Source organism: Canis lupus, chromosome 18, assembly GCF_003254725.2.
Source record: "Canis lupus dingo isolate Sandy chromosome 18, ASM325472v2, whole genome shotgun sequence".
NCBI lineage: Eukaryota > Metazoa > Chordata > Mammalia > Carnivora > Canidae > Canis > Canis lupus.
Window position 1 is genome coordinate 37,167,619 of NC_064260.1, and position 27,182 is coordinate 37,194,800.

At 46.2% G+C, this 27,182-nt stretch overlaps 1 protein-coding gene and 6 non-coding genes across 8 annotated transcripts; 3 read left to right on the forward strand and 4 right to left on the reverse strand.

Annotated features, from left to right (window-relative positions):
- Nucleotides 1–1,283: 1,283 nt before the first annotated feature.
- Nucleotides 1,284–1,356, forward strand: TRNAK-UUU (transfer RNA lysine (anticodon UUU)). Its single transcript has one exon. It is a non-coding gene; the product is annotated as a tRNA-Lys (tRNA).
- A 2,108-nt stretch (nucleotides 1,357–3,464) lies between these two features.
- Nucleotides 3,465–3,537, forward strand: TRNAF-GAA (transfer RNA phenylalanine (anticodon GAA)). Its single transcript has one exon. It is a non-coding gene; the product is annotated as a tRNA-Phe (tRNA).
- Nucleotides 3,538–4,479: 942 nt separating this feature from the next.
- TRNAK-UUU (transfer RNA lysine (anticodon UUU)) lies at nucleotides 4,480–4,552 on the reverse strand. Its single transcript has one exon. It is a non-coding gene; the product is annotated as a tRNA-Lys (tRNA).
- Nucleotides 4,553–8,128: 3,576 nt separating this feature from the next.
- Nucleotides 8,129–8,211, reverse strand: TRNAL-UAA (transfer RNA leucine (anticodon UAA)). The gene has a single exon. It is a non-coding gene; the product is annotated as a tRNA-Leu (tRNA).
- Nucleotides 8,212–8,555: 344 nt separating this feature from the next.
- TRNAR-UCU (transfer RNA arginine (anticodon UCU)) lies at nucleotides 8,556–8,641 on the reverse strand. Its single transcript is given in 2 exon segments — nucleotides 8,556–8,591; nucleotides 8,605–8,641. It is a non-coding gene; the product is annotated as a tRNA-Arg (tRNA).
- A 272-nt stretch (nucleotides 8,642–8,913) lies between these two features.
- Nucleotides 8,914–8,986, forward strand: TRNAV-UAC (transfer RNA valine (anticodon UAC)). Its single transcript has one exon. It is a non-coding gene; the product is annotated as a tRNA-Val (tRNA).
- A 6,940-nt stretch (nucleotides 8,987–15,926) lies between these two features.
- On the reverse strand, nucleotides 15,927–21,663 carry LOC112663405 (olfactory receptor 4D9-like). Of its 2 annotated transcripts, XM_025452315.3 has the most exons (3): nucleotides 21,389–21,663; nucleotides 20,501–20,553; nucleotides 15,927–18,462 (listed from the first exon to the last, which is right to left on the reverse strand). In XM_025452315.3, exon 3 carries the CDS (start codon nucleotides 18,432–18,434, stop codon nucleotides 17,499–17,501), a length of 936 nt encoding a protein of 311 aa, XP_025308100.1. In that variant the 5' UTR covers nucleotides 18,435–18,462; nucleotides 20,501–20,553; nucleotides 21,389–21,663; the 3' UTR covers nucleotides 15,927–17,498. The 2 variants fall into 2 exon arrangements, with proteins under 2 accessions (XP_025308100.1, XP_048952712.1); XM_049096755.1 differs by lacking the exon at nucleotides 20,501–20,553.
- Nucleotides 21,664–27,182: the final 5,519 nt, after the last annotated feature.

Consider the following 27,182-nt stretch of genomic DNA (forward strand, 5'->3'; position numbering starts at 1 on the left):
CACTGGGTGTTATTCTATATGTTGGCAAATTGAACACCAATAAAAAATAAATTTATATATTAAAAAAATCTCACTCTCAGTGTTGGGCTTTCTCAGTTTGCAGCCTGAAAAAAAAGGGGAGAATTCCCAAGGGAAGCACTTGGGGTACAAGCAAGAAGCTTGGAGAAGATGGGGTGTCTCTGCCTCAATCACCATTCTTGCCCCCGTGACACACACCTACTCAGTTTTCAGCCTTTTTTTTCTCTGCCAGGTTCTACTCGGCCCGCCTTCTAGTATTTATATTGTCCTCTCTTAGAGCCCCGAGTGCGAGGCTCTCGGAGGTTGGCCGCCCGCATGCTTGCCTTCGGGACCTGTAGCAGATCCTCAGTGCAGGGGAGCTGAGGACCAGGGACCCTGTGGTCACCAGGAGGTACCTCCCAGGCTGGATGGCGGGTGAACTGAGTTCCCAAAGGTGCTGGGGACGGGCGATGGGGGAGGAGGGAAGGGGAGGTGGAGGTGGGACGCCTGTGAGAGGGAACAGCCTGTGTAAAGGCCCGGAGGACCGAAAGGCAGGGGGGGATCTGCAACGTGCAGACGGGGTGTCCCTGAGGGAGGCGGGGGGAGGCGGGGTCGCCCGCGCAGGAGGGAGGGATTGCGCGTGCGCGGAGGCCCGGCCAGCGGGGGCGGGGCGGGGGCGTGGCCAGGGCGAGGGGGCGGGGCGGGTGGGAGGGGCCGTGCTCTCCCCGCGCAGCCCCCGGGCCGAGGCGGCTTCCAGCGCAGCAGGCAGCAGCCCGCGTCGTCTCGTTTAGCTAATCCGCATCGCACTTCTTTTGCGGTGGACACCTGAGATGGCACCAGAAGTGGTGCTTCTCGGCAGAAGGGGCACCTGATCCTTAAACCCTGACCTGCGGTCTCCGCCCCTATGCCCTTTGCTTTTAGGGCAAAGATAGGCGTGGCGGGCCGGGGGCGGGGTTGGGGAGGGGGAGACCGTGAGTAAACGCCTTCTCCTCCTGCAGGCTTTTGCAGAGCTCAATATTCACGCTTGCCAAGGAGTTTAGTTATTCGTTATTTAGAAAAATAACTTTCTGAATAAAAGGGGGCGCGTTTTATTTTGTTGTCTTATTTCAGGAATCTGCATGGGGCTGCCGAAGAACGACCTGACACCTTCCCCGCAGGGTCCGTGGGTCGGAACGGGTCGAAGCGCACTCGGAGGAGGAGTCGGGAGCCCGCCCGGCGCGGAGCTGTTAGCTCACAGCGCGCACAGGACGAGGCCTTCAGCCACCGGAGGGGAGCGCTGCCTGCGAGCCCGGATAGCTCAGTCGGTAGAGCATCAGACTTTTAATCTGAGGGTCCAGGGTTCAAGTCCCTGTTCGGGCGGCGCTTCCCTTTTTCCTAAATAATTTAAAAATGAGAACAGCTTTCATAATCGGGTGCCTGTAGAGAAGGCAGTAAAGTCGTGGAGCGTGTAGGCTGCGAGTCCAGCCGCTGTCTCTGAAAAGCCTGGTCCCCGCGACGACGGACACTGCGAACCTTTGTGCAAAGGCCCCGGGAAAACTTGAGGTGCGTTGCTCGCGGGAGTTAAAGGGGCTGCTTTATTCTGCAACCTCGGGCCGGGCCGCGGGGTCCGAACTGCTGACGGCTGCATTCACAGCAAGGGGAACGGTTGCTTCGAGGCACCGCCCCCATCACTGTTCCAGGCTGACCCTCCCTCTGGGGTTCCCTTCCCGCCAAGTGTCTGCGGATATGCCGTGGGTCCTGCACCTACACGCCACCTTCCTTTACCTCCAAAGGATATTTTTGCATTCTGAAACAGAAGACGGGACCGTCTAGAAACCCATGCACCAGACAGAGTGCATGGAGTGATAAGGTTCCCTCTACGGGGAAGTCTTCTCTCTACCCTCCCTCCCCCCAAAGTGTGACCCTGAACACAGGGAGGCGTTGAGGCTGAGATGGCAGCTTCTGCTATGGGTGGTAGAGGGTCCTATTGGACAGAGTGCCTTCAAGGGGCTGGAATGGGACAAGTCCTGGTGTTGGAAAAACAGTAGTCCCCTGGCACCGACTACTGACAAGGGAAGGATTCAGCTCCTGAAAGATATTGCCGAAGCCGGGTTGTGGAGCCAAGAGCAGCTTAGGCTGCAGTTCACTAAGACTAAAACTAATTTCCTTTGGAGGTAGAGGGAAGGTGCATCCTGGCTTCACTAGAGATTGAGCCTTCCTTGCTTCCGTCAGGCAACAAAGGAGGGGGGATCTTGATCTCCTTAGCAGGATGGAGGTGGAGGTTGATTGAGGCAGACGCCCTCTTAGCTGATGGACTGTGGTACCCAGGGAGTCCGGATTAGTGGGGCCCGGCAGGGCCAGGCTGGAGGGAGCACTCAAGCCGGAGCCTAGGCCTTCATCCTCCACACTGGAGTGCCTTACCCTGGGCCTACACAGACCCACAATCACCTCCAACTCTCCAAAGCGCAGCTTCCTCAGCAGGAGAAAGGGAATGCGGGAAATAGCATCCATCTTATGAACTTGTGATTTAATGAGGTCGTAAGGCATGCACAGTGCTTAGTGGGGTTTTGCCCCAAGGTAAACATTCAATACATTGTAACAATGACCATTATTACTATTATTCAATATTCAGCAGAATTGTGATTATTTTCAATCTGGGAAGGAAACAAAAGATACCTTTCGAAACAGGTAAGGAACCATTCTGGAGAAACATACTCCCAACATGCCCAAGATCAGAAGCCTATCCACATTGATGTGACTCTGTCAGTTGGTATACTGCTGAAGGGTCAGCCCTGGTCACGGATCCACGTGAGGGCGCAGGGCACTGGGGGGGGGGGGCAGTCAGGCTTCTTTGAAGACAGCGAATTGAGGGGCTCAGATGGCACCCCAGGGAGAGAAACAAGGTGGCTATTTTTCTTCGCTCTGGGGGAGTCCTTTGGGAAGTGATCAAGTGCACCTTTGGCAACCTTGAAAAGTGAAGTGTCTTTGAAGGAGCAGAGTGAGCTGGGACGTGGAGAGGAGGACAGGGGTGGAGATCATGGAGGCCTCCTACTTCCTCCCTCCTCACCCCGAGGTCACTCCCTCTGTCTTTCATCAAAGGGGGAAAAAAGGAAAAAAAACAAAAAACAAAAACCCAAAAAACCCTATGCCTGTCTTGACCAACATTTCTGGACTTTGGGGCCGGAGGGCTCTGGTTCAATTCTGGATGATTTGAGATGCATCAGGTATTTCATTTAGAAATTATCATATGAACATCCTCACGGCAGGGGTGAGGCGGGTGGGGATCGAGTGAGACCAAGTGGGTCATGCGCCGGGCGCACAGTAGGCCCTCGGTAAGAGGCTGTCTTTATCAGGGAGGTGCCTGGGGAGAGGTGGAGAAAGCATGAGGATAAACATGCTCAATTTTCCTCACAGGGTTTTCTGGGGCTTTTTTTTCTTGCTTTCTTTTAAAAAATTTCCTTAACTGGATAGCACTACCTCTCGTCTTCGCCGAAATAGCTCAGTTGGGAGAGCGTTAGACTGAAGATCTAAAGGTCCCTGGTTCGATCCCGGGTTTCGGCAGGGTTTTTGCCGACACGCACCCCAGAACCAAGAGGGCCTTCCCGCCCAGTGCGCCTGCGCAGCGGCGGCCGCGCGGGTCTCTTGGTGCGCGTGCGCAGCGGCCTGGGTGGAGGGGCGGTAGGTGCATGGCTCCTAGCGCGTGGACCCTCTCCCGCGCGTGCGCAGCGGCAGCGCAGGGGGTTCTCGGCGCCCGTACCCTCCTGTGCGCGTGCGCGACCGGGAAGAGGGTCCCTGGAGGGCTCCTTCCCCGCCGGGAGCCCCGGCGCCCAGTCCCACGGCGGCGCGCTGGGCTCCCTGAGCCGTCAGCTCGCCGGGCTCGCATGTTTTTCCCGTAGGCGACAGACGTGCAGACCCACAGCCTTAAATAATGTCTCTACAGCCAGAACCGAAAGCCCGGGCCCCGTCGGCGGGTCAGAAACCGGGTAAAGGATGCTTCCCAGCCGGAGATGTGACTCATAAGCGCCCGGCTCGATCCGAGAGTCCTTGGGAGCTGTTTTCTCACCGCGCCTTTTTTTTTTTTTTCAGTTTTTTTATTTTTGGCTTTTGGGGCTCACCGCGCCTCTAATAAATGGGGCGCACTAACCGCCAGGAGCATCACTATCGCGACTGACGGGGGCGGGGGGCGGCTTTCTTGGTTATGGGTCTTTTGATGTTCCGGATATAAAAGGAAGTTTCAAGTTAAAAAAAAACCATCTCCGGGCAAAGTGACATTCCAAAGTTGGAAGAGAAAGTGCTGGGCTTGGAAGGCTCGTTGGTAGGCGCTGTGCGCATGCGCAGAGCCCCCGTGGGGCTGGGGTCCCCGTGGGAACCCGCGCCTACCCAGCGCTGGACCCGGTGTGCTGCGCGGGTCGCCTCCCCCCCATCCCCCATCTCTTCCTCCTGCTCGTCAAGAGAAGTGGTGTGAACAGTCTCAGATTTATCCTTGGAGCTTAAAATAAGCTCCGCCCGAACAGGGACTTGAACCCTGGACCCTCAGATTAAAAGTCTGATGCTCTACCGACTGAGCTATCCGGGCTCGCAAGAGGGGCTTCTTCCCGGCCCTATCCGCGGTGAAATAGGCCACGTGGCCGCTGTCTTTTTAACATTCTGAGTCTTTTTACTGATTCCCCGGGAGGTGAAACTGCAAAATGAAGATCTAGTGGGTGTTTGGCAGAATGCAACCCGACCTCTCCCATCAGAGACTGTAAAGAAAATACCTGCCTGCCTTAGCTGCCTCGCAGCTGGACAGCAACCCCCCTCCCCCCGAAGTGCTAGGACCCTAAGGGGAGCATCCCCAGGGGAATCCTCAGGTTTAGGACCTCTGGGCGTGCTTCTGGGTGAGCAGCGGGTTTTTTTTTTTTTTTTTTTTCATTTTTTTTTTTTTTTATTGGTGTTCAATTTACTAACATACAGAATAATACCCAGTGCCCGCCACCCATTCACTCCCACCCCCCGCCCTCCTCCCCTTCTACCACCCCTAGTTCGTTTCCCAGAGTTAACAGTCTTTACGTTCTGTCTCCCTTTCTGATATTTCCCACACATTTCTTCTCCCTTCCCTTATATTCCCTTTCACTATTATTTATATTCCCCAAATGAATGAGAACATATAATGTTTGTCCTTCTCCGACTGACTTACTTCACTCAGCATAATACCCTCCAGTTCCATCCACGTTGAAGCAAATGGTGGGTATTTGTCATTTCTAATAGCTGAGTAATATTCCATTGTATACATAAACCACATCTTCTTTATCCATTCATCTTTCGTTGGACACCGAGGCTCCTTCCACAGTTTGGCTATCGTGGCCATTGCGAGCAGCGGGTTTTTAATGCCAGCGTTGCACGTTGAAGAGCCCCGGAGCGTGTCGTGGGTGGGAATTATGAATAATTGATTAGGTTTCCAATCATCTATTCAACAGACATTCACCCAGTGGATGCCGCTCTTCAGCATTTAAGCAAACTTAGGCTGCGAAGACCCAGTCCTGGTCCTCGGGGCCGCGACAAGACACGCTTCCAGAAGCACCCAGTGTGGCGCTTTGGCGGTGGGAAGCTGGCTTTTGCAGCGTCACCAGGCTGACCCCAGAAGTAAGGGGCAGACAAGGCTTCCAGGAGCTGGTGAAGCCTGAACTGAGCTGTGAATGGTGACTGCAGAGGCCCCCGTAGACTTGGAAAGCAGAGGGACGAGCAAACAGAACGCACGTTCTCCAGGGAATCTCAACATTTTGCTGGAGCTCCCATTGAAAGATTTTGATCAGTTGGGATTTTATATCTTTTGGCAGCCCTGTTTACCCTGACACCTGTGTCCCGGACACAGTTAATCTTTTCCTAAATTCTGCTCCTTGGTTGCCATGTCATTCCTTGAGGCATTGGGTAGGATCCCTTGAAAGGAAGGGAATCCTATGAGGTGGAACCTCACAACAGTTTTAGCCCTCCTTGGAGTTCAGAGACATTCCACCAAGGGGCCCCGGGAGGAATTGAGGCCTGCATTCTTTTATGAAATGTATATGATCGAGAATGTATCAGGAATGAAATGTATCGGGGAAGTAGGAGCAAAGTTTAAACAGGTAACACCTGTTATGGAAAGATATTCATGTTATGGAAGCAAAAACACAAGGCGCTAAACAATACTTATGGGGATAATATTTGTGGAAAACTGCAAGGGTCTCTATATGAATATATATTCTTTAATTATACATTTTGTATATTTGGGGTTTGCATGGTCATAAGAGATGCTTAAGGATAGAAAACAATTCAATAAAACGGCTACTTTTTGGGGAATGGCAAGGAGTTGTATAAGAGGAGGCTCTTACCACTTCCTTTAGGTACGTCTGTTACTGGATTTAAAAAATGTGTTTTCATAATAAAGGAAGAAAAAAAATGTAATGTGTTACATGAGTCCACCCTTTTGGGATCACACAGGCAGCCCTTCAGATCAAAGCATCCCTGATCCTGTGTTTTCTACAGATCCCAGCAGAGAGCAGTTAAAAGCACAAATTTTCTTTCCAGTGTGTGTGTGTGTGGGGTGTTCCCTCTACGTTTCATGGTTTGGGAGGAGAATTGCTTATTAGTATTGAAAAATCACAAATGAATAAGGTACAGTTTTCACAAAAGAAGATGTGGATTCCCTATGGATCAGATGGCATGTCTAGGTTCCACCAAGAAAACTAAAACCAGCCCCCCCCCCCCCCCCCCCAGAGGAGCTGCCTGGGCCACGAGTCAGTCTTGGGGGAGTTAGTGAGCCCAGGGCCTCACCTCTGCTTCTTACAACAGAGCCAGGGGCATGGCTCCTGCTGAGTGCGTGCGGGACAACACAAGGATTTGTTTCCTGTTCTCTTAGGACAAGACTAAATTGACAGGTACCAAAGACTGAGAACCAAAGTCTCAAACTGTATACAATCAAGTGTTTTTTTTTTTTTTTTTTTTCCAATCAAGTGTTAACTGACTTAATCAGCATAGAGAGAGTTCACTGCAGCTGTTTATATTTAGTGCTTTTTCCCACTGGTTCTCCCCTCCCTCTATGACCCCCCCTCCCATTCCCTCCTCTTGAAATGCCATCCTCTTCCCACTTTCCAAGTTTGTCTGGTTTGGGAAGTGCCCTGTGATCTTTAAAGACAGGGATGAGGACCTGCCCCAGAGATCCCTGCTTGATCCTCTCAGGATGGGGTTAGGTACTGGGCCTCTGAACCTGTCATTATTGCTCTGCCTGCCACAACATCCCTCTGGCTCCTGCATAATGGGTGTGTCTTTCCTCCTAGAATGTGTCTGCAGCGAGGCCGACAGACCCTCTATGTCCCCAATGCCTGGTCAGTGGCTGGCACAGATCAAGCTCTCAAAAACTGCTGTGAAATGAATGAGGGCCATGGGTCAGGGAAAGCTTTTAGTGAAGGCTCAGACAGCAGAATTGGTTCTTTGGACAAAGTTTTGTTTGGCAGAGAGAGGAGGAGAACACTCCTGTCACGATGAATGATTTCCACAAATGGGATCAATTTGCCCTGAAAACGTTCTATGCCACTCTGTTGTGCCACCCTGTATAATTTACTTTATAGCCCTTAATTGCCACCAGAAATTCAGTTTATTTGCTTGTTAAGAAACCATCTCTCCTGTCACTGTGATTTAAGTGCTGCTGGTGAGGACCTTGTCTTTTTTCTCGTCCTTATTTGTTTACTTTTTCTTAAAAAAAAAAAAAAAGTTTGCATTCCCATAACCGCAGCATTTAGAACAGTCCACCGCACATAGCCGGATTTTAATTAACTGTTGCAAAGGGTGAAGGTTTCTACTGCAGAAACGTGCCTCCCTCCACTCCCCCCCCCCCCGCCCCAGGTAGTATAGTTTTACACAGACCTTTTCTTTCAGTTTTCTAAACCATCAGCTCTGAATTTGTGGCTACACGTTCTGTGGCGAAAATACTAACATTCAGATTAAAATGCCATTGCCAAGTAACCCTTCAGGCGGTCTCGGTTCTCGGTTGCTCTCATCCATCATCCTGTCTGCAGCCTAAAATCGCAAAAACACCCAGCCTAAAATTGCAAAATTACCGTTCACCATCGCTAAGCCCTGAGAAAACTCAAGAGAAGGGTTTCTTTTTATTATTTTTTTGGAAGGGCAGAAAAGTCTTTACCAGAAGTGGGGTTCGAACCCACGAGGATATGAATCCATTGGATCTTAAGTCCAACGCCTTAACCACTCGGCCATTCTGGTATCCCGCGAGCTTCCGCTCACTTTTAGACAACGTGAACAACACAGAGCTGCTGAAGTCTAGGTTTTTTTTTTTTTTACTGCTAACGTCAAAGCGATATGGGGGAGGAGGGGAAACCCCAGTGACTTCTCGTACCTCCCGCGTCTCATCACAGACCCTGGGGCCCCGAAGGCGACGGAGAACAGGCTCAGGTGGCGGGACTCCCAGCAGCGCCGAGCGAGAGGGCACGGCCGGGAGTTCCCCCCCGTGGGGCGGGGCGGGGGCGGGGGGGGGAGTGGGATGCGGACTTTGAAACGGGTGAAGGTGTTTGCTTCCCGTCGCCTGCTGTCCCTTACCAAAACAAAAGCGACTCTGGTGGGACTCGAACCCACAACCTTTGAATGCCTCCATCTGTCTAGAAGTCCAATGCGCTATCCATTGCGCCACAGAGCCAGGCACTGGCGCCCCCTCCGCGCTGCTTACATCAAGGCAGGCGCCGCGCCGACCGGGACGCTCGCCGGGGCCCAGGCCGCGGCCGCCTGGGGGGAGCGCTGGGCCCGGCCGCCGAGCGGGGCGTGCGCGGGGGCGTGCGCGGGGGCGCGCCGGGCAGCCGGGGGCCTGGGCGAGGCCTACCCTGGGCCCCCGCGGAGAGCAGCCCGCCCAGGGCGCGGCGGGCGGGGGCTGCGTGTGCACTTCCTCCGCCCCGGAGGCCCGCCGCTGCGCGCGGTTCCATAGTGTAGCGGTTAGCACGTCTGCTTTACGCGCAGAAGGTCCTGGGTTCGAGCCCCAGTGGAACCAGGGGGCCGCGGCTCTGCCTTTTTGCTTCGGGTTTCCCCTTTGCCAGCCAGACGCGGAGTTCCGCTGGGGCGGGCGAGGGGCGCCGCGGGCCGGCTCGGGCCTCCGCACCGGGCTCCGCGCTCCGCACCCCGCCCCGCCGGCCTCGTGGGCCCCAGTCCCGCCGGCGCCTGCGCACCTCGGCCGGCGACGCTGCCCCCGTGCGGCGGCTCTGCGGAGGTGCAGGCGGCCCGCCCGGCTCGGGTGGCGGCGGCGTCTCTCCGCTGCGAGGAGGTTCTTCTGTGACCCTCGGGCGGGGGCGGCTTTGCACCCTCCAGTACAGATGCTCATTCCCTTTATTAGCCACTTAGGATTTTTGTGCAAAAGATAGCGTACGGTAGGTACGCCCCCTCGCGCCAACGATATTCTGGAGATCTTTGTCTCCCGGCAAGTGCGCGCGCATCCTTTCGCTCCCCTTGCCGGGATGTATCGCGGCGGTTGATGGGCGCTGCCTGGTGACCTTGTGTCCCGTCAGTGACCTTGTGTCCCACCTTACAGACCATGCCGTGGTGGATTCCTTCGGACTTGGCTGTGGGGTGGATCCGCATAAGGAGCAAGCACAGCAGCCCCCCAGTAGGTGTTGCCTAGGTGCCGGGGCGGGGTCGTGCTGGCGCGGGGAGCGCGCAAGGTCGGTGATGCTCTGGACCACCTGGACCGGGAAGACGCGCAGGCAGGCCAGGTGGCCGCCAGGGCCACGCCCGCAGGGCACAGCAGTCTCAACCTCCGCAGGCTTTTTTGCCTTAGAGAAGGGATTGCTGGATATATATATATATATATATATATATATATATATATATATATATATATTTTTTTTTTTTTTTTCATTCTTCTAGGAATATTGCGACTTTCACCTCCAAGGAGCTCCGTCGCCAGCAGCACGCTGCTTGCTTCCCTTCAGTCTCTCAGATAAAATGCATTAACAGGCTTTGGGGCCTCTTTGCCTTTTGAAAGGGGAAAAATGTTTTAATTTATATGTCTTTTATCAGAGTAAGGTTGAATATTTTTTTCATATACTTACAAAACATCCTCTTTCCTCCCTATCGTCCTTTCTTCCCTCCCACCCTAGTATCTTTTCAATCTTTTTGTCCGAATTTCTACTCTATTGGTAATGTTTCCTTATTGATTATTAGGTGCTTTTCATAAATACCGATTTAGAGATGTTTTGCGAATGTATTTCCCAGACTTACCGTTTGCCCCTTTTCTTTTGAGATTTTTGTGCTATGCAGAAATGTAAGACTTTTTTTTTTTTAAATGTAAGACTTTTAATGTCGTCAAATTGATTATCCGTTTATTTATTTTTGAGGAGGGGCTTTAAAATTTCTTGCTTAGAAAATGTTTCCCTATTCTGAGATTATATTCCAAAAATGATGCTATATTTTCTCCAGATTATTATTTACTTAAAATTTATCTGTTACATTTTTGGTCTTTTTGAAATCTCTCTAACTGGGTGCTATGGTCTGAATGTTTTTGTTTTGTTTTTTTAAAAGATTTTATTTATTTATTTATTTATTTATTTATTTATTTATTTATTTATGAGACACACACACACACACACACACACACACACATACACATACAGAGGCAGAGACATAGACAGGAGGAGAGGAAGGCTCCCTGTGAGGAGCCTGATGCAGACTTAATCCCAGAATCTAGGGATTGGGACCTGAGTTGAAGGCAGATGCTTAACCACTGAACTACCCTGGTGCCCCTGAAGTTAAGGTATTTCTAAGGAAAGGGCCTTTAGAATAGTGGCATTTAAAATTTTTGCTTTTCTTGTGAGTTAAATTTAATTCGGTTTCCTTTGTAACTTTTCCATCAAAGAGGAAGCTCAGCCTTGAAGTTTGTCTCTCAAGGTTTTTAAATAGAGCACCCACCTTGCAGGGGAATGTCTTGTCATAAATCACCATATTTCAAGCTTCAAAAAGATAGGTTGTTTTTTTTTTATAGGCCTGAAACTGTCAAGTATTTTTTTTCTGGAAAATATAAGAGAAAATCTTTGTGACTACTGTTTAGGCAAAAAAATTCTTAAATAGGCCATGAAAAGTGTCCCTAAGATTAATAATAAATTTAACCCCAAAACTTCTACTTGTCTAAAAATACTCTTAAAGAAAAAGACATGGGGATCCCTGGGTGGCGCAGTGGTTTAGCGCCTGCCTTTGGCCCAGGGCGCGATCCTGGAGACCTGGGATCGAATCCCATGTCGGGCTCCCAGTGCATGGAGCCTGCTTCTCCCTCTGCCTATGTCTCTGCCTCTCTGTCTCTCTCTGTGTGACTATCATAAATAAATAAAAAGATTAAAAAAAAAAAAGACATGTCATAGATTGGGAGAAAAATATTTGCCAAAATCTTATCTGATAATTCTTGTATTCGGAATTTGTTAAAAACAAAAACAAAAACAAAAAACCTCTTATGGTGCAATAATAAGAAAACAAACAACCTAATACAAAACTGGTTACAGATCTGAACAGACATTTTCCCAAAGAAGAAATACAAATGGCAGGCAAGTACATAGAAAGATACTCAACATTATTAGCCATTCGGAAAATGCATTGTAAAATTATACTACACACCTGTTAGAATGCTTAAAAAACAAAATCTTAATGCTAACAATACGAAGTGCTGACGAGGATGAGACGTAACTAAGAACTCCCGTATGTTGCTGGTGGGAATGCAAATGGTATCTCCTCTTAGGAAAAGAGTTTAGAAATTTCTGTAAAAGTAAACACACTTATTTTACCAGCAACCCGATTTTTAGGTATTTGTCCAAGAGGTGCGAAAACACACGTTTACACAGAGATCTACGTGTAAATGTTCATAGCAACATTAGTCATCATCTCCAAAAACTGGAAGCAAACGAAATGTCCTTGACTGGTGAGTAGGGGAAGCAGCCAAGCCATGGAAAACCATCAACATGAGGAAGGAATGAGCTCCTGATGCCCCTGGGAACAGGGTACATTTCAGAAGTGTCATGCAGAGTGGCATAAGCCATATGGGGAGATAGCCTTATGGCTTTCTGGAAAAGGGAAAACTGTAAGCACAGAAGACAGACCAGAGACAGCATTCTGGGAGCCTGAGAGGACTTCACATGATGCCCCAAGATCTCACGTCACTGAGGACGTTTTGCCTGTGGAGGTAGAGAGCAGTGTGGGTGCAAAGTGGCACAAGGGAACTTTCCGAGGTGATGGAAACACTCAAAATCTTGATTATAATGGTGGTTACATGACTTTATGCCTTAGTCAAGTCTCATAGAACTATATACCTTACAACGGTGAATATCACTGTATATAAATTATACCTCCATAGACAAAAATGTCAGGTTTCTAGCACAGTGCAGGCTTTCAGTAATGGAAACGGAATCAACAATCAAACATAAAAAAGTACTTATTGGAGGAATGATAGAATGGAGTGGAGACTGGAATTCAGATTGAGATCGTTAACAGTTTTATGTGAACTCTGGATAATTTTTTTTGCAGTCTTTTTCCATTTCTTGGGGGATAGTGGGCTAATAGAAGCTGAGTGATAGAGCAGGCTAAGTCGCAGGTGTGTCAAACCTCCAGATCCAGAAAGAGGTCTCTATGTGATTGTGTCTAAAGACACAGAGGAAATTTTTTTCTTTGTAATTTTAAAGAAAAAAAATTAACTTCGCAAGGGATAAGGAGAAGGAATGAGTTCAAGGCATCAGAAGCTCCACATCATTTTCAAACTATTAATGGGAAGTGAGAAGTGAAAGACAGGTTAATGAAGTGAGAATTGTAGGGCCACTGAGGGGCTGCCCTAAGTGCCCTAACTTGAGAGCAAGCAGAGTTTGGAGACCACACTAGTCCCCTCCTCATCCTGAGTCAGGGGTGAGCAGGGAGGCGCACGCAGAGGAGAAATTTTAGAAGAAATCAGACATGAAAAAAGAAAAGGATGAGGGGGAGGGAAGAGAGAGAGAAACAGTGGGAGCCTAGAGAAGGAAAAGAAGATGGAGGAAGAGGAGGAAGGCAGGAAGGGAAGAAAGAAGGCAAAAAAAAGGAAACGAAGAAGGGAGATGTCACCGTAAAGGGAGGTGTTGAGTGTCCTCTGCAGTTACTTCTGGTGTCACCCATCGTACCAGTTTTTAACAAACTTGCCTCTGAGGTCTTGGTCTTCAGGGTTGATGTTTCTTTTGACAAGTTCTATGTTAAAAAGGATGTAAACAATAACTGCTTTAACATGGTCTGGTGCACATTTTCATTTCTTTAGCAAAGGTGCGTGTTGCCTTGGATGTCAGTTCTTTCTCAAAGGCGTGGGATTTTTGCAAAGTGATTTTTCCGTGTTGTGAGGTTGGTCCAGCATGTGGGGCTGAGGAGGATGGGAGACCCTCCACCCTTTGGGACCCCTACCGTCGCCTACTTCTGTGGACTTTCAGCCTTCTAGAATTTCCTGGTTTATTCAGACAGGCCCACTGACCTTCAGGATTCAGAACATGTCTTTCCTATCACCTGTTCCCTGCGTGCTGACATTGGGCAGCGGTGGGAAAGGGACTGGAGCCGAGCTCAAGGCATGCTGTTCCATATTGATGGGTCTGAGGGTTTGGTAACTGGAACTGATGGTTTGGGGGCTTCACAAAGTCCAAGCAGACAGTACGCCCTGCCCAGTGGTTTTCAAGCTTTTTTCACTGAAGCACCTGCAAATAACTATGTTTTATTTACATCAAGACCACTATACTCTAGGACATATCTGAAATAAAGTTTTGAGTAAACAATGCTATTTTACTATTTGAAGAATTCTGTGCTCTTTTATTCTCCCCTTGACTATTCAATTTCATTAAAAAAAATGCATGTGCAGACCTACTAATGACATCACACCCCTTAGAGTTGGGGCAGTCTGTGTGGTGAGACAGAGGCCCTTCACACCAGGGCCGCCCAGAAGTGGGTGCGGATTCCTGGTATCCATGACAACTCTTGGATCTCCTGGAGATGGTGCCTGGGATGTTTGCATTTTAACTTAAACAGCTCAGTGATTCGATGCCCACTGAGGTTGCAGAACCACTGCAACGACACAGGCTGCTCCTCGCAGAGATTTCCAACTCTTATCTGTGGAGCCTTGAAGATGACCGCGGATGAACTCAGGGGGGACATCTACAGAGCTGCTCCTCTTGATCTGTGCAGGAGTTCACGTGCAACGTCGTTTCTGTTTCTCAGATCAACTCAGATCTCAGAAAGATCTGAGATTTGGGGGAAAGAAAATACATGTGATAAAGGTTTTGAGACTTCATCTCGGGAAATAAGAATCTCAGTTAAGTTCTGATTACCAAAGAGAGAGTCACAGAAATGGAAGGACTCCCTTTAGGGGTAAGGAAACATAGAACATTTTGCTTCATTAAAAATCAAGAGGAGCTTCTTTAGAAATACAGCTTCCCAATGTGGGAGATACTGAATAATTTAGCAAAAACTTAAATGTTTTACATTAGAATCCACATGTTAAAAAATTGTTGTCAAGCAAGACATGCTCATCACCTTGAAGGAGAAGAAACATATTTTCTTGGGAAAGGGATTTTAATATATTCCACTTGACTCTAAAGTACTATAGTCCCTTTTTTTTTTTTTTAAGATTTTATTTATTTAGGGCAGCCCTGGTGGCTCAGTGGTTTAGCGCCGCCTTCAGCTCAGGGCATGATCCTAGAGACCCTGGATCAAGTCCCATGTCGGGCTCCCTGCATGGAGCCTGCTTCTCCCTCTGCCTGTGTCTCTGCCTCTCTCTCTCTCTCTGTCTGTCTCTCATGAATAAAAAAAAAAAAAAACTTGAGTTAAAAAAAATCCTTAAAAAAAGATTTTATTTATTTATTTGTTTGTTTAGAGAGTATGCAGGAGTGGGGCAGAGGGAGAGGGAGAGAGAGAATATCAAGCAGAAACTGTGCTCAGTATGGAGCCGGATGTGGGGCTTGATCTCAAAACCCTGAGGTCATGACCTGAGCCTAAATCAAGAGTTGGACACTTAACCAGCTGAGCCCCCTGGGTGTCCCTAAAGTATCATAGTCTTTGGATGCTGACTGGCTCAGTCAGAAGAGCATATGGCTCTTGATTTCCAGGTTGTGAGTATGAGCCTTACGTTGGGGGTAGCGATTATTTAAATAAATAAATGAATCTTTAAAAAAAAAAAAGTACCATAGTCTTGAGAACACTACAATCAATTAATAGTCTCTTAAAAGTAAGTGTGTGTGTGTTTTAACATTAACAACATGCTATATGTTGTTTTCTTGCACTAAACAGTCTATATGTAAACACACATATGTGTACATACAGGACATACACACATATATGTATTGTTTTTTTTTTTTTTTTTTTTTTGTCTTGTGAATCCTCAATTCATTATTTGCCTCTGGAAGGTAAAGACTAAATGCTAAAAAAAATATACAAGGAAGGGAAAGTTTAATTTTTAAGAAAATTATTTCTTTTTTGTAATAAAAATGATTTGTAAGGGCGGGGAAGAGGATGAGCAAGCTTCCAGTTATAGAGTGAATACGTCACCGAGATGAAAAGTATAGAGTAAGGCATAGAGGCACTAATACCGTAGTAACTTTGTATGGTGACAGATGGTGAGGACGCTTCTTGTGGTGAGCATTGCTTGATGTACAGAATTGTAGAATCACTAGTTGGTGCCCCTGAAACTATTATACCATTGTATATCCACCATACTTAAATAAAAGTTTTGAAAAATGCTTTGTAAGGAAGTCATATGTTCTTATCCAGAGTAGATAAGAACATATGACTTCGGGCACAATGTGATTCTGTATTCTGGTTCAAAGGGAAGTTTGAACTGTTCTTGCCGTTTCTGTTGTGTCAGTGATTAGATACCAAAGTCAAAGCTGAAGTCAAAAGTGAGGTGAATGATTTTACTTCTAGGCAGGAAGTCACAACCACCCCAAAGAAGCAAATGCAAATTTTCAAAAGATTTTCCAAGTCTTCACACTTTAATAAAGCACCATGCATCGAGGATCTGGTATAAATGAATGTGAATTTTGTTCATCGTGTCCGCCTTGCTGTGTTGTGCTGAAATGTTCCATCCTTCCAAACCTGGGTCTGTCGGGCTACCTTTGACAGCCTGGGCTTGGACTCACCTCCTCACATGCACCGAACGCAGCTTTCCTGTTCTACATCTCCTTTATTCTAGGAGGACACCTGGTGCCTTTGACTAGTCCATAGAGATACCACTGAGAATAGGCTCAGAGCTGCTCCCTCTCCACCATCACCACCAGCAGATTGCCACAGCCCTCCAGATATATATCTAACTTCTGAAGTTGTGGTGTTCTATCTAGCTTGTCTCTCATGAACTGTGTCTCACTTATGAAATAAGTGAGATTTTGGGCAGGGATTTTGGGCCAGCATCAAGGGAGGACTATGAAGTGGTGATAGAGATATTTGGGATGGGCTATATTTTGGAGCAGGTTTCCCTTGCTTGTGTTTTTCTTAGAATCAGGCTATGTAAGTGACTCTTTGCTTCTCTTATTTCATGCATCCGTCAGAGATTGCATGGGAGAAAAGTTTGGGATCCAAATGCAATCCAAATTTTAGTTGACTACCAATTTCATCTATTTGCTTGACAAATTAATAGGTTGCCAGGAGACCAACTCAAATATAATATTGCATTCTATTCTCTTAAAGAGGAGGTCTAGATGATGAAAAGTCCATTTATTCTTCAGCCTTTGCTCCCTGTGGACTTGAGTCAGGCACATTCTAGCAATGCATACAGGATAGGGTTCCTTCCTCTGGAAGGGTGGCTGGGAATGAATGGCTGAAAAATGATGTTGAAATTCTTAGAGGGGCCTGAAGCTTTAAGGTATCTACTCATTGGTCAGATAAAGACAAGCAAGCACCTTTCGTAATACTACAATAGAGGAGAAATTTTTGTGGATGAGCTTGTTTCAAACCCTATCAAATCCAGAATGAGGCAGCAGGAGTAGTAAAACATGCACTTAACTGAGGCTCAGATATCTCAGAGCCTGAGATAAAACATGGAACTTACCTCAGCTCCTGCAAAGGAAACTCAGAGGCTTCCCTAGAAAGATGCAACCTGGATCCTCCATGGTTCACAATGGAAAATGATTTCCTCAAAGGGAGGGGTGGCTGGGCTTTCCAGCCTGGACTCCTGCTCCCTGGATATCATTTTACTAATTACTGATTAGGCAACAACAACCACAACTCAAGAACTGAGAGGTAACTTTCTCTCAGGCCTTATTTCCTCACCTGTAAACCTCACCTGAGGTGTTTGGGCCATGTAAGCTTTGGAGTCTCATTAAGAGCTAACAATTTATGGATCCAAGACCCTTAGTGGTCAACAATCTCTCCAGAGAAAACCCTTCAGAGAAGATTGTTTTGGACTGCCACCCTTTTCGGGGACACTGCTGTAGGACAAAGGGAGAACTTTGGCTAAGATGGCCTATGGATCGGGGTCTTCTACTCTGTGTTGAGAAAATACTTTTCAGTTCTGACTTTCAGTCTGGACTTCATAGTATCTATTCTTTTTTAGAAGGTCCAAGTCTTCTCTTAAGTCTCCTCATGGCTGACTTCATCTCCTGGTTCCTCAGGGTGTAGATCATGGGGTTCAGAACAGGGATGATGACTGTGAAGGTGATGGAGACAGCTCTGTCCATGGGGAGGGCAGTGAAGGGCCGGGCATAGACATAGATACAGGGCACAAAGTGAAGGGTCACCACAGTGATGTGGGAAGTGCAAGTGGAGATGGCTTTCCTCCTGCCCTCCCCAGCATGAGACCTCAGCATCGTCAGAATGACTGTGTAGGACACGAGGAGGAAGACAAACCATAGTGTCGAGATTAAGCCATTATTGGAAATCATTAAGACCTCAAGAACCAAGGTGTCAGTGCAGGCAAGTTTGAGGACCTGGGGGACATCGCAGTAGAAGCCATCAACAACATTAGGCCCACAGAAGGGGAGGGGCAGCAACAGGGAAATCTGCACGATGGAGTGAACAAAGCCCCCCACCCAGGAGGCCACAATGAGGGCAGTGCATCGCCCCCTACTCATGATGGTCACGTAGTGCAAGGGCTTGGAGATGGCCATGTAGCGGTCAAAGGCCATCACAGAGAGAGAAAAAATGTCTGCCCCACCGAGAAGGTGGAAGAAGAACATCTGAGTGATGCAACCATTGAAGGAGATGGTCTTTGTCCTTGACAGAAGGTCCACAAGGACCTTGGGAGCAGTGATGGAGGAGAAGCAGATGTCCAAGACCGAGAGGTTGCGGAGCAGGAAGTACATGGGGGTGTGAAGGCGGGACTCACAGGTCACAGTGACCATGATGAGGAGGTTTCCCATCACAGTTGATGTGTACACCAAAAATAAAAAAAGAAATAAGACCAAGCTCAGCTCTCGAGACTGGGTAAGTCCTTGAAAAATAAATTCTTTCACTCTGGTATAATTTCCCTGCTCCATTGCGTCATGTGTTTTCTCCTTCAACTACCTGGGGAGAAAATCGAAGATAGAAAGTATATCATTAAAAACAAAAAGAACGTGAGTTATAGGACTGGAGTGTCTCGGCGGTTATTTTTACAATTATTTTCCTTTTGGGGAGAGATGCCTGCAATTCAGTGAGTTATCCCCAGTAGTGGTGTTTTTTGAGTTCTTTTAGAGCAAACCAAAGAGTGGGTTTCCAATGGATGCTTAATCGAAGCACCTAAATCACTATGCTATTAAATTCTTAGAGGATCATAAGGGAAGGGAAGTAAAACAGAATGGAAAGTCATCAGAGAGGGAGAAAAACTATGAGAGACTCTTAACTCTAGGAAACAAATTGAGGGTTGAAGGAGAGGAAGTGGGGGTGGGTGGGGTAACTGGGTGATGGGCATTAAGGGGGGCACGTGATGTGATGAGCACTGGGAGTCCTATGCAACTGATAAATCATTGAACACTACATCTGAAACTAAGTGTGTACTTAATGTTGGCTAATTAAATTTAAATAAAAATATTTTTTTACACTTGCATAATTTTACATATTCTATATCCCCTCTTGAAAAGTCACTAGATGGTCTGAAAAGTGAGGAGAATAGTTTTGTTTTGCAACAAATACTCCTGTATCTAATCATCAGGAAGTGGGAAACACACAGGGGAGAGGTATAAAACACAGCCTGTGGCTCTCATGGAAGCTTAGAGAGGCTTCTCTCATCATCTTCCACAGCAGACAATCTGTTGGGCATAGTCTGTGCAAAATTTCATGGTACTCGATGATGAGCACTGAGGTAAGGTCAGAAAAAGCAGTTTCCTGTGTGCCCCCCACCCCCAAGGACAAACTGCAAATTGTGTTGCAGTAGCTAACACAATTTGAGCATATGCTGCTTTTGTTCTCAGTTTTTCTTCTCTTTGGTGTCTTATTCTCTTTTGTCCATGGGACTTGGCAAGTGGTAGCTATCGTCCCTGCTCTGGGTGATGCTCTTGGCAAACACTTCATCGTCCAGCACACCAGACAAATGGCTGTCTTTTCTTGGGCTCCCTCCCTTCGCATCACCTACATTTGGATGACACTTCCCCTCATCTCACTATTTGTAGAGGTTTCAGTTTTGTGCAAAAAGCACAGGTTTTGGAACCAGTAGATCTGAATTTGAATATAAATTCAGTATTAATTGAGCAAGTGGCTCAATTAGTAGATGACTCTGAGCTTGTGTCTCATCAGTAGAAGTGGGTACAATCATGTTTGTGTCATAAGGTTGTGAAGTTTGAATGGACTGGTTTCATTCTTAAATCTGAGTCCCCACAGACTACATGTTCCCTCATATAGAAGCTCCTGGCATTTTGCAGGGCCAGTCTTCTCTACAACATTATCTGGGAGATGCTGTTACACTTTTCCTATAAGAGTTTTTTGAAATAATTGCAACAATGATCAAATGTAGCATATAAAAAGCAGATACATTCCATACAATGGAATATTATTCAGTTATAAAAAGAAATGAGCTATCGAGGCCCTGATGAGAATACAAAGAGGGTCCTTAAATGCATATTGGTAAGTGAAAGAAGGTCATCTGAAAAGGTACACACTGTATGACTCCAACTCTATGTCATTCTGGAAAAGGCCAAATTGTAGTAGAAAGATTAGTGGTTGCCAGGGGCTGGGGTGTGCAGGTAGGGAGGGGTGAGAAGGGGAGGCATAGGGGATATTTGGGGATTTTAAAAATCATGGATACGTGGCATTATGCATTTGTCCAATCTACAGAATGCACAACACTCAGACTGAACACTGATGCGTACTAAGGACTTTAGTTAATAAACGTATCCAGCTTGGTCCCTCCGTTGTTGATGAATGTAGCACACACGCATGCAAAGTGTTAATAATGGAGAAACTGGTGGGAATAGGGAATGTGCGGAGCTCTCTGTACTTTCCTGTTTAATGTTTCTGTAAACCTAAACTGCTCTAAGAACTAAAATCCATTAGTTTCTTAAAAAGCAGATCAAACTTGAGAACATTTACATTTTGTAAAGAAACACATTTTTGGAAAATCTTTTATTACCAAGCTTCACTTTCTGTAAATCCGAATTCAATGCTTTCCTCTTGCTTCCCAGCCTGTTGTAAAGAGAACATCTACAATAAGTACTGCTTTGGGTGGTTGGTGACAGGCATCTGGCTTTTGCGATTTTATCAACCGTTTACAATAAAATCTCCCTTTGCAACTCTTTCTCTTAAAAACAAAAAAAAAGCTCTTTCTCTTAAAAGGAAAAAGAAAATCAGGTTTGTTACAGTGTAACTTGCATGTGATAAGGTGCATACATTTAAGGGCACAAGGTGATGCCTTTTGACGTATACACAGACCTAGAAGCCACCCCTACAATCAGGATAAGGAACATTTCATCTGCCCCCCAAAAGCCTCCCGTGCCCTAGAGAGCCGTGGAACTCTTGGTGCAGAACGACTCTGCCCAGAGCTCTGCACTGAGACAGGACCCATGTCTATCAGGGCCCCGGGAGCAGAGGAACGTGTCCCTAGGATGGCCCCAGCCCCCCCTTAAGATGCCAGCCTGGGAGCCCAGAGCTGCCAGGAGCATTTGCTGTGCTGCAGGGCACACATGCCCTAGGCCCCTGAGCGCCCTTTCTCGGTGCACTTACTAAAAAGGGCTTGCACATGGATTTCTTGCAATGCAGTTTTTCTCAATGCAGTTTTTCCTGAGAACTGTTCCCCTGAACGTAATCACCGGGCAGGACGGCCTCTGTCTCTCTGTCTGTGTGCGAGGTCCCCCGAAGCCTGACTTCCCTGATGGCCGGCCAGCAGCGACCAGAGCAGGCCTGGTCTCTGTGACGCTGACCAGCCCTCTTGCCATCTCCTGGGATACTCTCCTCTGCTCAGGGCCCGGTCCTCTCTGTTAAAATCAGGATGCAACTCCCCTTCCCCGCTGCCAGTACTTACTGGACAGTCCTTGTTCCCAGTGGAAGGAATGTCGGGACAGATACCGTTTCGTGTCACTGGCACTCCCTCCTTCCGTGTTGGGTCCTCACTGGAAGCCAGCGCGGGCCTGCCAGGCTCTGCAGGGCCCTCTGACCGCTCTGTACTTGCTCCCCCATTTTCTCATTCAACAGAACGTCCTCCTCACCAGCTTCGCCTTCTCTTTCCTTTGAAGCCCAAGCCACAGAAGTTAATGGTCTAGGCTTCCTGCCACTGATCTGTGGCCCCATCCATCACTCTCAGACAGTTTCATTGCCTTCAAACCTTTTTCATTTTTAAAGGGGTCAGACATTTCCTTCTGAGTAAAGATCAAAAAAAAATTTTTAAGATAAAATGATCAGAACGAATGCAGTGTGTTAGATAATGCACGGAGGATTTTGTTTTGTTTGTATTTTGAATGGTGGCAGGAAGCACTATGATGCAGAGGAAAGATGCCAGCTTGGGGGGGGGCAGGAGCTCTGGTGCCTTCACAGAGAGATGGTGGAATCTTTGAAGACAGCAAACCCCCGGAAGGTCAGTCTTTTCATCAGTGAAATGGGAGCATTTGTTGCCTTCAGTCCTTTTGAAAGTAGGCGAGGTCTGCATGGCACAGAGCAATATTAAGGGGACCCATTGATGTGGGCGATTTCTAATATTTCTAAATAATATTGCCTCAATTGCCTTATGACTAGTCAAGCCTGGGTACTGCTCATTGCCTACCAGCAGTCAAATCTCAATAAACCTCAGGTTGTTTCTTGATATTTAACTATAAGGTGATGGGTGATGGTAAGAAAAATGGTTGGCATCAAGAATGCCCAGGGGCCATTTGTCATAGGGGTCGAGAGAATGGGCTTTGAAACTCACGTGGATGGGGTTCTATGCAGAAATTAGTCACAAATATGACCAAGTCACCCAGACCACCAAGAAAGACCCAAAATGGTGCTCTTCTGGGCACAAAAGGGATGTGCAACTAGGAAAGTAAAACACGGAGGTTAAAAGAGAGTCCTTGTGTATCAACATGTCTGTTTGGAACAAAAAAGAAGAAAGAAAACAGACAAGTATCGTTTATGAGTTGGCTTTTGGTTTTGTTTCTGGCCAGAACAAACTCAAACTCCTGAGCACTTCTTCAGAAACATGTCTGGGTAGACAGGCTTGTTGAGCTTCACAGAATCCTCAGCTGAGGGAAACCCCAGCCTAACCACCCAGCATGCGGGTGTCACCCCATCTCTTTGCAAGCTGATTTCCCGGTATCCTCTTCAAGTCACCTTCCTAATGTTGAAGAATGAGTTCTCCTTCTTAGCATGACTTGTAGCTTTCATATACATAATTATCAGTATTCAGAACACTTCTGTAATTCATGGTGATGTTTCAAAATTGGCTGTGCACGGGCACACATGCACAGACTCACAGTCAGATATATGAGCACACACCAAAGAGCCCTCATAACAGAATTACCTCATTAAAGGTCCCAAACTCAAGTACCTACCTGAGAAGTAGAGCTGGCCATTTGGTTGCATATACTGACCTTAGGAGACACTGGTTATCAAGGAATATTCTCCTTTAAGGCAGACGTGCATCTGAGGATGGGTTGGGTCAGTTTCTTTCCTACTGTCAGAGGCAAAAGGCAGTTCCAAGAATTGCCTCCGCATCTTCCCACCACAGTCCTATCACGCTGCTCTGTGGTGTCCCTGACATGAATACCAGTCTCCTCCCAGCCTCAGACCCATAGAAGCTCACCGAAGGGAATTATTTTTGGCTGTGACTGCTCACTCAAGTAGCCAGACTTTCCTTTTGGGATGAAGCTCCCTTGAGTGTTATTAAGAAGTCATGCAGTGGAGGATGTGTGCAAACACACACACTTTGGCTTTGTAGTTTTCCTAATGTAGGAGAGGAGGTGAATCCTCCTAGACCTTGGGCTTAGAGCCCAAATATCTTTGCCTGAAGGGCTCATAGGGGACAAACAGGAGTCTTCCTCTTTAAGATGTAGGAACTCAGGGAAAATGAACAGAACTCCCGGTAGAGTGTGTTTCAGACCATTCCAATTTTTTCTTTCTAGGCAGATGGTTTGCTTGTTGCCCTATTGATATGCATCATCAGAATCATCATAAAGTTTGGGAAATGCATTTTCTCCTTGTTTCCCACCAAACTTCTCATACCAAGAGGGAATATAAGCAGATAGAAGATATGTTGGTACTATCATTCATTAAATATCCAATTGCAAAGTATTTTTTGAGCGTCTACCATGTTCCAGGCCCTATGATTCCTATGATTCCAGGTCCTGAAAGCGGAGAGTTGCAGGTTGCTCCTCATCTCGTTCCCTGTATCATTTTTGAAACCTTGTCTGTCACCACAGATCTAAGGATGGTCTCACTTGACTATTGCATACCTCCAACTTAAAATGTCTATAGTAGCAGGTCCTGGCTGGTTCAGTTGGTAAAGCATGTGACTCTTGATCTTGGGGTTGTGAGTTAAAGCCTCATGTTGGGTGTAGGGATTACTTAAAAATAAAATCTTTTAAAAAAGTTGATCCGAGGTGTGCCTGGTTGGCTCAGTCAGAGGAGCATGCAATTCTTGATCTTGGGGTCATGAGTTTGAGCCTTGCATTGGTATAAAGATTACTTAAATACTTAAAATTTTAAAGCAAATAAAAAAGTTGATCTAGTCTGATATTTTGATCTGATCATTACTATTATTATTATTATTTTTGATCATTATTATTAATAAATAATTCTCTTGCTGTCTCTGGCACTATTATTCTGCTTGTCATAAGGGCCCAATACATCTGAATTGCCTTGGACATTTCTTACTACCCTTTTTTTTTTGTCCTTTGTAGCTTTCTCTGAACAAATTAATTTTAGGTTTCTTTCATAATTTGCAATAATTGTTCATAATTTACTTCTAGAACTTGCCAGTCCTGGACCTGATATTCATGCTCCTGTGCAATCCCCTCCTTTTGTGTGTGGACTGAATTTAGTGACTTGCTTCTAATGAATAGAGTACAGCAAATGTGATAGGATGTCACTTCCAAGATTAGGCTATAAAAGACTGACTTCTATTTTGCTGCACATTCTTTTGCCTTGATTTCTCACTCTGATGAAGGAAGCTGCCATGCTGGAGAGGTTCACATGGCAAGGACCTGAGGGTGGCCTCCAGCAGCAGCCAGTAGGAAACTGAAGCCCTCAGTCCAATAGCTCATGGTTCTGGCCAGCAATCATGTGAATGAAGTTGGAAGCAGATCCTTCCCTAGTTGAGCCTTGAGATGAGACAACAGCTCTCAGCTGACACATTGATTGTCATCTTGTGAGAGACCCTGAAGCAGAAGACTTAGTTAAGCCATGCCTGGTTCCCAACATACACAAATGTGTTGTTTTAAGCCACTAAATTTTGGAGTAATAGATTACTAACACAGTACTGAACTAATAGTCTTCTTTATTGAATAAGAGCTATGTTGACAACTCTTCCAAACTTGAAAGAGTTTGAGTTTCTCAAAGAAGTCCACAATGGCAGGATCACTCCTAAACCAGCTGGTTTGTATATATAGATATGTTTATTTGTTTAAAAAATACTGTGGAAATTTAAAATCAACCTTCCTTATATAGAAAAAAGTCACAGGTGGTAGGACCAAATATACATGACCTGCGTAAGATAAGATAGAATCAGTTTATATGTAATAGTTACCTAAGGACATGTCTCTACCTGGAGAAAAATATAGATTAATCCTAGTAATTATGTAATGTCATATTGCAAGGAAATAAATTTAATGCTGTTTTCTTGAATTCAAATACTTTTCCTCACTGTGTGTGATCGGGTTGTTTTGCATGTGTAAGCAGTCCGAGGCAGCTTCATGGGCACCTTTTGCTGGGTTGTTGTCATCTGGGAACACAAACTCTGATTGTAAACATATTTGGTTACCTGAAATTCCACCCAGTCAAAGGTTTTGCTCAAGGTAGAATCAATATAGAGGTAGGAAAAAAAAGGTGTCATTGTGAAAAGTACCTAAAATCTGGAGAACAATGATACCAAAGCAAAGATGGAGCCAGGTAGTAAATGGTCACTTGGTCTGCAGATGGATCTAGCCAAAGACAAATTTATGCCTTTATTTTAATGCTTGGGGAAATATGTCTAATATTGGAAAATGATTCAGAACATATTTTGAGTGGTGGGAATAGAACAGAATATAGGAAAGGACAATCAACAAAGAAAAAAGATACTCATCTCTGTAGAAGCTTCTGGATTAATAAAAGTTGTTTACAATTATCCGATGGCAACTACAGGGGTAAGTGAGGGTTGTCTTCTATAAAGGGTGTCTACCAGGCCAATCTTTTTTGGGCACTTTACTCCAGCGTTTTATCTTTTGGGATCTGACCTTCCAGTTTACTGTCACTCTAACTCCCACGATTACCTTGATCACCTTCCCCTTCCTTTAAATTTCCTTTCCACAAATTTCTTCCATTTCAGTTTAGTTTTCTGTGCATTCCAAGGGTCCAGCAGTATTTCCAGCACATCTATACATTAAGAGAATCCTTTAGAGACAAAGTCTTAGTCTTTGTAATCTCATCCAGTTGTGATTTCTTAGCAACGAACCATAGATGTAGAAGAGATCATTAGAGTTCACAATTTTTCATGTTCTCCTTTTCTTTCTGGGAATAGAAGTAGATTACATTTTCCAGATTCCCTTGCAATAAATTGGGATTATATGAACAAGGGCTGGCCAATGGAATGTGATCAGAAGTGGAACATACCACTTCCAGGATTGGCCAATAATGGCCCTTCCCCTCTCCCCATCATTCTCTAAATTTTTTAAAAAAATATTTATTTATTTATTTGAGAGAGAGAGAGAGATCACACACGTGCATGAGTAGGGGGAAGGGCAGAGGGAGAGAGAGGGAGGGGAAGCAGAATCCCTGCTGAGCATGAAGCCCTGAGTGGGGCTCAATCTCATGACTCTGAGATCACAACCCCAGCTGAAACCAAGAGTCAGACACTCAACCAACTGAGCCACCCAGATGCAGCCCCATCTCCATGATTCTTAATCCTCTCTTCCTTTCTCCATTTGCTGGATGAATGGAGAGATTCTAAGGACCTTGAAAAAGGTGGACCTAAAGGTGGAAGAAACCTGCATGGAATAGCCCTTTCTAAAGACCAGCATTGGCCCATGCTACAAGCAGGAAATAAATTTTTAATCTGCTCATTAAGTTTTTTGGTTTTAGATGTTTTTGTCACAGTGTTTGATCTACTTTGATTAACAGATGAGTGCCAGCTTCTGTGGCTTGAGCTTTATCATGAAGAGAAACACAGTCTAATAAAATCAATAGATACCAGCAAAACATCAGTTGGATTGCTAGGTAAACCTCCTAGTATCATTCTCATCCCTTTCACTGCAAAGACTAGCAAATTCCCAAATCCAATGATTAAACCTTCATGCTTTTTATGACCCTTCCTTTACCTTTTAATGGACAGAGTGGAAAGTGTTAAAGAGTTGTGGGGTCCATATATGCAGATACAATGAAGAATTTGGGGCTGACTCATCTGTGATTGGGATAATCCTACTATGCAATGAGGAGTCAGTTTTTCTCCCAGGGGAGTGCTTAGCATCTCTATTTGCTTAAGCCTTGCACAGATCCAGGTGAGCTGTCTACAGCCTTTACCCATCTGTTATTTCTTGATGAACGCTCCCACTCACCACATTACCTCCTTCTGTCTAGGGGGAAACAATGGCCTCAAAGTGATTTGAAGATTTTCTCTTCCCAATAGAAATCATGGATTTGAATTTCTTAAG